Source organism: Tachypleus tridentatus, chromosome 1 (assembly GCF_004210375.1).
Source record: "Tachypleus tridentatus isolate NWPU-2018 chromosome 1, ASM421037v1, whole genome shotgun sequence".
Taxonomy (NCBI): Eukaryota; Metazoa; Arthropoda; class Merostomata; order Xiphosura; family Limulidae; genus Tachypleus; species Tachypleus tridentatus.
Window position 1 is genome coordinate 146,467,585 of NC_134825.1, and position 9,709 is coordinate 146,477,293.

The following is a 9,709-nucleotide window of genomic DNA, read 5'->3' on the forward strand; positions in this document are numbered from 1 at the left end:
AGATTAATCAAATCATTTGTCCTAATGAAGTGAAAAAAATATTACCAGTCAGATAGCCTTGATTTGATATTTTATTAGGCTGTAAATAAATAAAAAAAGGATATTTGGTAGTAGGTCTATTACAGATTAATATGTATTCGTTATTTTTTTTATGATAACTTTGGTTAGGCCTTTTCTTTTCAATTTCTGTATTTCTAAAATTAAAATTTGCTGTTTCGTAACTGATAACTCTTTCTTTAATTTTTTATGCAAGGTGGGCTTGAATGTTCTGCTGGCTAGGGCACCCTACTCACAAGCTGTGGTACCGGGATTCAAATCCCATCACCGACTATGCTCGTTCTTTTATCTGTGAAGGCGTTATATTTTGATTGTTAATCTCTATTATCTTTGGTACTAAAGTAGCCTATCACTTCTAAATTAGGGAAGGCCAGCGCATACAGCTCTCTTTACAATAGAAATATTCAACAAAACATTAAAACAAAAAATCAATCTCTTTAAATTAACTGTCTCAACTGCTGCTCCAAACCAAGGATGCATGTTTTAGTTGCTTAATTTACACATATACTTTTTATGTTTCTTGAATTTCAGTGTTTATTTCTTCAAGATTTTTTCAAATCTACTTCCTTTGTATTTCAAAATATTTGTTTATTCTTTATATCCATCATTATTATGCATGTTGGATTGAATATATTCCATTCTAATTGTTTTGTGCAATGAAACCGTACATGTGCATAAAGAACCCATAGTTCAAGCGTTACGATAACATGAATATTTGCTATTTTTGTATGCACCTGTAGTCTACGTCCAATAAAAGATATAACATTTAATTTTCTTACAATAATCACATCTTCAAAGTTTTCTCTCGTTACAACAACAGTACTTAATCTCCTCCTAGCAACACCAATGTCCTTCAAGTTTCCATTCCAAATTTAATCTCATAGTAACCACGTCCTTGTAGATGTTGTTCCATGGCCACACGGATTTTTAATCTTTGTATAGTAACCATCTTCTTGAAATGTTTTCCAATGACAAAGTGAACATTTAATCTCTTCATAGCAACAAATACCTTGTATCCTAGCAACGTGCATAGTAAATCCTTTTATGGTAATTCTGTTGTCATAGCTTTTTTTCTGTGAGAGTTTTTTCTCTGTCTATTCTTTTAATTCCTATCATATTATAATTATTCGGAATATATTAACATGAATATTTATTCTGTTTACAAGCCCTTCAGTTCCCGTACCACAATAATATGGACATTTTATTTTTCTTTATATTTATTCCGAACCATGGTGTGCGTAAATCTATCATATCCTTACACTTTCCGTAACAGGACACTTGAACTGGCCTGACAAGTTTGTTTATTTTGGATTTCGAGCAAACATACGTGAGGGCTATCTGCGCTAGACGTTCTAATTTAACAATGTCAGAATGTAGGAAGGCAGCTAGTTATCACCACCTACTACCAACTCTTGGGCTACTCTTTTACCAACGAAAAGTGGAACTGAACGCACATTATAACGCTCCCACTGATGAAAGGGCGAGCATGTTTGGTGTGGCAGGATTCGAACCCGTGACCCTTAGTCAAGTGCCCTAACCTCTTGCCCATGTCGAGCTGGCCTGAAAAACAGCTTATATTGTCTATGAATTTTAATAGACGTAGTTTTTGTGTCACGTAACAGTAAACGTTTTGCTTTGTTTTGTTTCAGATATTCACGTAAAGCTCCATAGGGGTTATCTGTGGTAACCGTCCCTAAGACTAGAGTGAAGGCAACTTACTATTTAACATCACCCTTTGTAAACTCTTTGGGTTACACTAGTCGAGGTGTTGGATTTAACCATTACTCTTATAATGTAACTACAGCCCAATTATGGAGCGATATTTTCTACGAGTATCGCGAACCGTGGACTCTTAGATCCATAGTACGTCACGCTAACTACTTGATCAAACCCAGCTAGAGACTAAATATTTAGCTTCTTTATAACCCCCAATCCACTTTTAGTACCAGAAATATGGTATCTTTAGTAAAGATATACATGACACTTCATTTCAATACCCTCACTACTCATTCAAGGTTACTGAAAACACCACAATATATATAAACACACACCACACGCATACATGTATATATATATAGACATACATACACACACACACACGAAAATCCAGTTGGCTTTTCTACATGTTTGTAGTTTCTATGCGCACCTTTGTAGTAAAGGTAAAGGTGGTGTAGCGTTGCCCCAGTTTTAATGACGAAAAAAACAACGACCTCCTTTTCCGGACAGACTAGATTCGCACTTGTCCACCTCGTCCTCCAGAATAACGTTTAAGCGATCGAAGGAAACCTTTGGTTATCGTTAACTGGTTATCCTTGTAGACGGAATTTTGATACAACTCCAGTAACTTAAATTTATGATAAGCAGTTCCCCATTCGTATGTTTCATTCATTCATTTGGAAAGTCGTTAATCACTTTATTTGGCCACATGGTTTGGGTTGCGGTACATGATTTTACAAAAAAAACACCTATTAGAAATTAGTTTACAATCGGAAGAAGAATTATTGTTTCTTAAATTGGATTAGAAACTAATTACAAAAAGTCGTATATAGGAGATACCCAGTAATATTTATATTATTTTGTGTCATGCTTTATAAAATAGAGCCGGACGACAAGTGCTTAAATAAACTCATTTTCTAATACAGACATGCGTTATAAGTACCCTTGAAGATTAGAAAAAATATTGAGCGTAAGCCCCACCCACTTTTTTATAACTTCACCTGGTTTATCCATTCAAGTTTCCAAACGTAGAATGCGTATCAAATATTATTTAGAGTTTTAAAACGTATACCATAAACATATATTAAATAACATAATGAAGAAAAAGTAACATATTAAAAACGCCTACAGGAAATTTTTTATATTTGGAGGATTATTTTGTGATTTGTAACATGAATATGCATTAAATAATTTAAAAAATGTACATATTGTATATAATTTTTACATATCAGTTAAATGGCAAAGTGCACTGATTAACAAAACAGTAACTTTGGAAACTCTGGCTATTCCGCATGGCCAGGTTATTAGGACACTTGACTCACAATCTGAGAGTCACGGATTCGAATTCTTGTCACACCAAACATGCTTATCCATTCAGCCGTGAGGGCGATATAATGTGACAGTCAATCCCACTATTCGTTAGTAAAAGAGTAACCCAAGAGGTAGCGGCGGGTGGTGATGATTAGTTGCACTTCCTCTAGTCTTATACTGCTAAATTAGGGACAGCTAGCGCAGATGACCATAGTGTATGTGTCATAGCTTTACGCGAAATTAAAAAGTAAACAAACAATCGAAATCACTGCTTCAATGTGCCTTCCAAAGGCATGAAAAGAATTTATTTAATTTTTTTCTTCATTTTATACAATACGTGATGCGTTTCTATTATGTACACGTATATATTTTGTTATAGTGGAAAAACAATATTGTAAGCTCATCTAAAGCTTGGGCTTTATGTTTATTAAACAATGTATATTCTTACGTATGTATTATTTCAGCTTAATCGCAATCCATTGCCCATGGGATTAAAACCCATCATCGAACATGCTCGTCCTTATAAGTGTGAGAGCGTTACATTGTAACGATCAATCCCACTAATCGTTGGTAAAGAGTAATCCAAAACATGGCGTTTACTTGATAGAAAATTAAGTTAATTTGTTGTCTATTTTTATGCATAAAAATTATATTTTATAATGAAACACGGTACAATTGTGCATTCTATTCTAATATTGAAACGAGCCGATTTCAAATACAAAGTAAACAAATAAGTTTGAAGAATGTTTTAGTAATAGAATAAAACCCGCAACTTGGTGTAACGTTATAGGTTTTTTCCAAAAAGTTTTCTGAATATTTAGAATACGTCACTAAAAAACACTTGTGCCACATACAAACCATTTGGTTCATGTATTACTCAAGTTTCTTATTCTGTTCTACTAATGATGGTTAGCGGTGCTATACTCGAAACCTATAGGTCGAGGAATTTAAATCTAGCACCGAATGTGCATGTCCTTTAAACCGTGAGAGAATTATAATGGAAAGGTCAATCTCATTATTTTTGGTAAAAAGAGTAGCAAAGAGTTGGTGATGCATGCTACTGACTGGTTACATTCAGTCTGTGTAACATTTCAAAATTAGGAACATAGGTAGTTAGTCTTAGCAGATTGTCCATGACTATAAACAAACAAACAAGATGTTTTAAAACATTCATCATGAGATTAAGATATGTTCATGACACCTTTTAAAGAATTTAAGTTTGTTATTTTAATGTATTCTGCAGATGTAGTGTTTTTTGTTTGTTTTGGAATGAAAACGCAATAAACTATTATTATTTAACCTCTTAAACAAGTTTCACAAATCTGAATTATTACATTTACAGTGCTGAAAGTTTTATTTTGAGTTTTCAAAATATGTTGCTTATTCAATACCAAAGAGACATGCTTTTAGTTTTTAAGAATTTATTTCTTAGGGGTTCAGAATTGCAATACATGAAAAAATAAAGCTAAAAACATATAAGCTCTCTATAATGCTATAATGTATGCTACTTAATCGAAATAAAGAAATATTTTAAGTAAAATAGAATATGATTTTATTTTACTAAGGTACCTACTTGGGAAATGAACTACCACTAGATGGCGCACCAACTGCTTGTCCCGAACTTGGAGTTTTTGCTTACCCTCATGAGCAAGCCTGTGACCAGTTTTATTTGTGCGTAAATGGGACCTTTTCACACGAAACCTGCCCCAATGGACTTGCCTTTGCTGCCGATGGAAAAGTTGTCGAATTCTGCACGTACCCGTGGCATGTAAACTGTGGAGATAAAATTCTGCGTATGATATAAATATATATTATATATAAATAACCAGGTTATTTAATGAATTACTTTTGTATTTGATGAATAAATGGACGTTGGAAAGATTGCTTTGTTTCTTAAAAGCAAGAAAATAATAAAGCAGTCTTTCATAAACTATAAAACTACTACAATAATTGTGATATGAAGAAAGAAATATCTTGAACTCTAAAACTTGAATTATGATATTTTCTAATATCTTTAACAATTTTAGAAATAAGATGTTTAGTATTCATTATTCATTCTTCGTAAAGTTTTATTTTTCAGGACTAGGTAGATAAAATTAAAGTTAGAATTAAATTTCATCTGTTCATAATTTCCTTTAATAAACTTGACGAGTGGTGTTCAAGAAAAAGATGACATCAAAAATCAAACATTAACCTGAGACTACTTACGTAAATGGTAGGTGATGTTCTGATTGTGAAGTAAACCTACTGTACTGTGCAAAAGTGCTAGGGCAAAAATTAGATTTCAGGCTACGTTCAAAGAGCAATGGAAGGTAAATCATAGTTAAAACAAACTTTTGTTAATCTTCCTAAGAAACTCAGTAGAAGTGCTTGAGTTCAGCAAATAGTTAATATTTCACGTGCCCCGTTTTGCTTTAATAACTGCAGACAGTGTTTCAGGCATTGTTGTAACACATTGAATCAAAGTCTCTATTGGGATTTTACTCCTAATGTCTCTAATACATTGTCATGAAGTTTAATTGGAAATAACTTTTTGATTTGTCTATGACCTTACAACACAATATAGTGCATATATTATATGTTTCATTCCCAACGGTGGGCACTCAGATAGCCCAATGTGGCTTTGATCTTAAATAATCAACCAACTAACTGTCTTTACGAAATAATATTAAAATCGTTAATTTTCTTAGTTTCTTCAAGGGATTTTAGATATGTCACTCAAATAATAGTTTATTCAAGAGATAGGTACTTTTAGATATGTCACTCAAATAATAGTTTATTCAAGAGATAGGTACTTTTAGATATGTCACTCAAATAATAGTTTATTCAATAGATAGGTACTTTTAGATATGTCACTCAAATAATAGTTTATTCAAGGGATGGGTATTTTTAGATATGTCACTCAAATAATAGTTTATTCAAGGGATGGGTATTTTTAGATATGTCACTCAAATAATAGTTTCTTCAAGGGATAGGTACCTTTAGATACGTCACTCAAATAAAAGACCGTCAATTTAGATAAGATTTTACGTGTGACTAAAGCAGTGTTGCTTGTCTTACAAAAGTGTGCAGTAAAATATACATCAGATTTTCATCAATTCCTGATGGTATAATAGCACCTAAATCCCAAGGCGTATTTTAAAAAAATTCTTTGCTGTTTTATAATTTCAAACGGTAAAGAGTGAAAATGTTTTCTTAAATATTCTATTAATCTCCTAATTCCGGTAAATAACTTCTTTTTTATCATTTCAGTTTGCTTGGGTGATTTTTTTTTCTCTGTTCAGGTGTTTTAGTTATAGCCCATTGTGTAGCTTTGTGCTTAATTGCAAATAAACAAACTCAAAAGCGTTTCGATGTTAAGCCTATTTATGGAATCATACAAATGATAGATTTTAGTTAAAATAAATGTTATTATTATTTTTTAATTGTTTTTTGTTTGTAACTAAGCACAAAGCACCACAATGAACTATTTGTTTCTAGCGTTGTTTTTTGGAGAATATTTTCTGTATTGATTACTCTAGTTTTACTGTGTACCTATAAAACGTTTTAAAATAAATATTCAAAATATTTAACTAATTCTTTACAGTTATGAGCCACAAAGGTAATAAAATCCTTTCCTTTTTATTTATTCATTTATCTTTATTTGTCTATTATACTCAAAACTAACCAGTTTTTATTTTGAGTTTTTGAGACACAGACAATCTAAACCCAGTATCTGTATCTCATTCACTATTGCCAGTGTATATAATATAAGATCACTGATCTTAATCTACCTTCAATTTGGTGCAAAAATAATTGAAATTGATCGAGATGAACCATGACAAAATGTCATTAAGTTATCCATATATTTATACATAGGTGTCTTTTCATCTATATCGTATTGAGAATTATGTGTTCATAATTATTCATACATTTCTTTCAATAAGTAAAGCTGTACCAAAGATTTTTGTTATTTTGCTTTAAGCGGATCCTATTCCGTCCGAAAATTGTCCTTGGCAGTTTGGACTCTTTCCATTTGGTGCTGAATGTAACACTCAGTATTTCAAGTGCGCCTGGGGGATTGCCCATGTAACAGACTGTGAAGAGGGTTTGGTCTATGACGATACTAAAAAGGCATGCAATTGGCCAGATGTGTTGGGATGTAACAGTGAAGGTACGAATAGGTTCATTTTTAAGTTTTCACTTTGAACACTTAAACTTCATAACCTAATTATATCATAATAAAGGTGAACCCGTAACAACGAATCAGATGAAGTGAACATAAAATATGTAGTAAAACGAGACGTATACACAGAGATATATTTGTTGAAGGACTACTTACCAATGAAACATATAGAAAATAAAAAATAAGCCTATAATGTTTTTATAGGTAAGACTTATTACATAAAAACATATGTAAAAGATAGTATTTCTACTACATTGTTTAGTACTTGTGGTAATTCTGAACTATTATTATTATATTTATGTTTACATGATATGAATGGTCCCACTAACCACCAGTTAGCATAAACAATATAAAGAACTGTTAATAATGTGCAGTAAATAGGTCATTATTTAAGATAATTTGTTCATTCAATTACTGTTTTAAAAGTAATTTACTGTTCATCATAAACGTTTCTATGTACTAGTACGATTAATTGATGTATAAAATAACGGAAGTTGGTAAGACCAATACAGTTTTAAAATATTTCTTTTAATTATCTGAACTTTTATTTTTTCCTTCCTGTTTAGCTGTGGTTGGTTTCACATGTCCAGCTGAACCAACAGGCAAAGCAGCTCTTTTCAATCCAACTCCTCGATATCCACATCCTTATGACTGCACCAAGTTGATTATCTGTGTCGAAGGTAATCCGCGTATCCTGAACTGTGGTGATGGGAAGGCCTTTAGTGAAGAAGAGTACGGATGTGTCGACAATCGTCTTGTTAATTGGTAAGTGCTTGAACACAGTACGGAGTGAAATTTATAATACACGAACTGGTTGATAAACAGAGGCACACATATACATTTATATAATTGTTTAAATAAATCATGTTACAATGATATACACGACTTTAGGATAAAGAGTATTTATGAATAAGGCAAAATATACTTGTAATTTTTAAAATAAAATAGTCACGTGATAGTATGTTCGTCTAGGATAAGTGGGCTTATTTTATTTTGTTTTATCATCAGAAATACTCTAAGAACTGAGTTATTTTACGGTGATATAATTACATAAATAAAATTTTTTATTCAACCCTTACAACATTTTAAGAGCACAGAATTATCAAAATCTTTCAAAGTATATTGCCAATACAATCTTGGGCAGAAACAAATTAGAAAAATACTAAAATTCCAAAAGTTCAAACCCGTATCTCTTTAATGAACTAAAGAATACATTAATAGTAATAACATGTCATTCTTATAATATTTGAGATCGGCGTTGCGTTTAGTGAGAGGTTAAGGTTTGGAATTCGTAACCGAAAGGTTGCGGGTTAGAATCTAGCTAATACTTAGTCGTTGTGTCCACGATAATAAGGTATCGAAAGTTTTCTTCATTCTATTCACTCGTAATACGAGTACCAGCTAATTGCTGAAAACTGACATAGAATGGACTATAATCCCATCCAGACAAAGTGTTCACCACTCTCATATACTTGTGTCACAAAAGCATATATAAGTTAACTGACCTTTAAGCTTTGACTCAAACGTTTCTTTCAAACCTTAACAGATGCTTTACTGATGTGCATCACCGATCAGTCATCAATCGTTCTATATTAACAATCTATGAATAAGCTTCACACACGTTTCAACCACCTGTTTGGTAATGCATTTTATAATTTTGTATAATTTTTTCATATGCGATTTTCGTGTGCGTAGCTCCAATTAACGTTGGTAGCGTCAAGTCAATGATGGTTTTCAATTTTTAGAAGTGAGGAAACTTTGAATTAGTTGTTGAGTGCGACATTAATTTTTTTTGGAAGGGATGTCATAATTTTTATTTATTTATTTTCTTATTTTCAGCAAAACGCACTAAGCGGTTGAAGAACCGATTCGTGTCCACCTTCTTCTAGATTTCACAGAACGTGACCTAAACCCTTTAGAGATGACGTAATGACTCTGTAGTAAAGGCAAAATCTTTTTCCCGAATGCCACAGAACAAGTCTTGTAAAAATATGGTTAATAATGTACAGTTTGTAATTTGATTTAATAAACTGGTGGGCAGATTACACATAACTTTGCTTGATTTAATTATTCATTATTTCACTATCTTTGGATATTAATCGATCAATATAATAACAAGCACGTATGTAACTTTTCTTAAATATACTTAGGGGTTTGGAATTCCTTGATTTTGATGTTTTGTCGATTTGGGGTTTCTTACTATTATGCTTTGTGAAAGTTGAATAAACTTTGAATTTTTTTTACTTGCAGACCAGAATGTTAGGTGTACTCAAATAGCAATAATTTATCAACATCATCAATAATAATCATCATTCTCTTAAAGCGCCACCTTCCTCAGTAGTTAGTCAGTTAATAGAGGTCTTCTTGAAAAATAATACTGTGTTCGTTATTAAACAAAAGTATTCGATGAAGAATACCTTTTTAATCCAATTACACGTCAAAATAATTAAGACTCTGAAT

General features: G+C 32.0%; 1 protein-coding gene across 1 annotated transcript in view; it reads left to right on the forward strand.

Annotated features, from left to right (window-relative positions):
* Positions 1 to 9,301, forward strand: part of LOC143233269 (uncharacterized) — a 61,018-nt gene extending 51,717 nt beyond the window's left edge. Inside the window, exons 7-10 of the mRNA XM_076469330.1 lie at positions 4,650 to 4,877; positions 7,049 to 7,237; positions 7,816 to 8,014; positions 9,089 to 9,301. Coding sequence (XP_076325445.1) covers positions 4,650 to 4,877; positions 7,049 to 7,237; positions 7,816 to 8,014; positions 9,089 to 9,101 — 629 coding nt within the window. The 3' untranslated portion in view covers positions 9,102 to 9,301. The remainder of the gene's footprint in view (positions 1 to 4,649; positions 4,878 to 7,048; positions 7,238 to 7,815; positions 8,015 to 9,088) is intronic.
* The last annotated feature ends 408 nt before the right edge of the window (positions 9,302 to 9,709 follow it).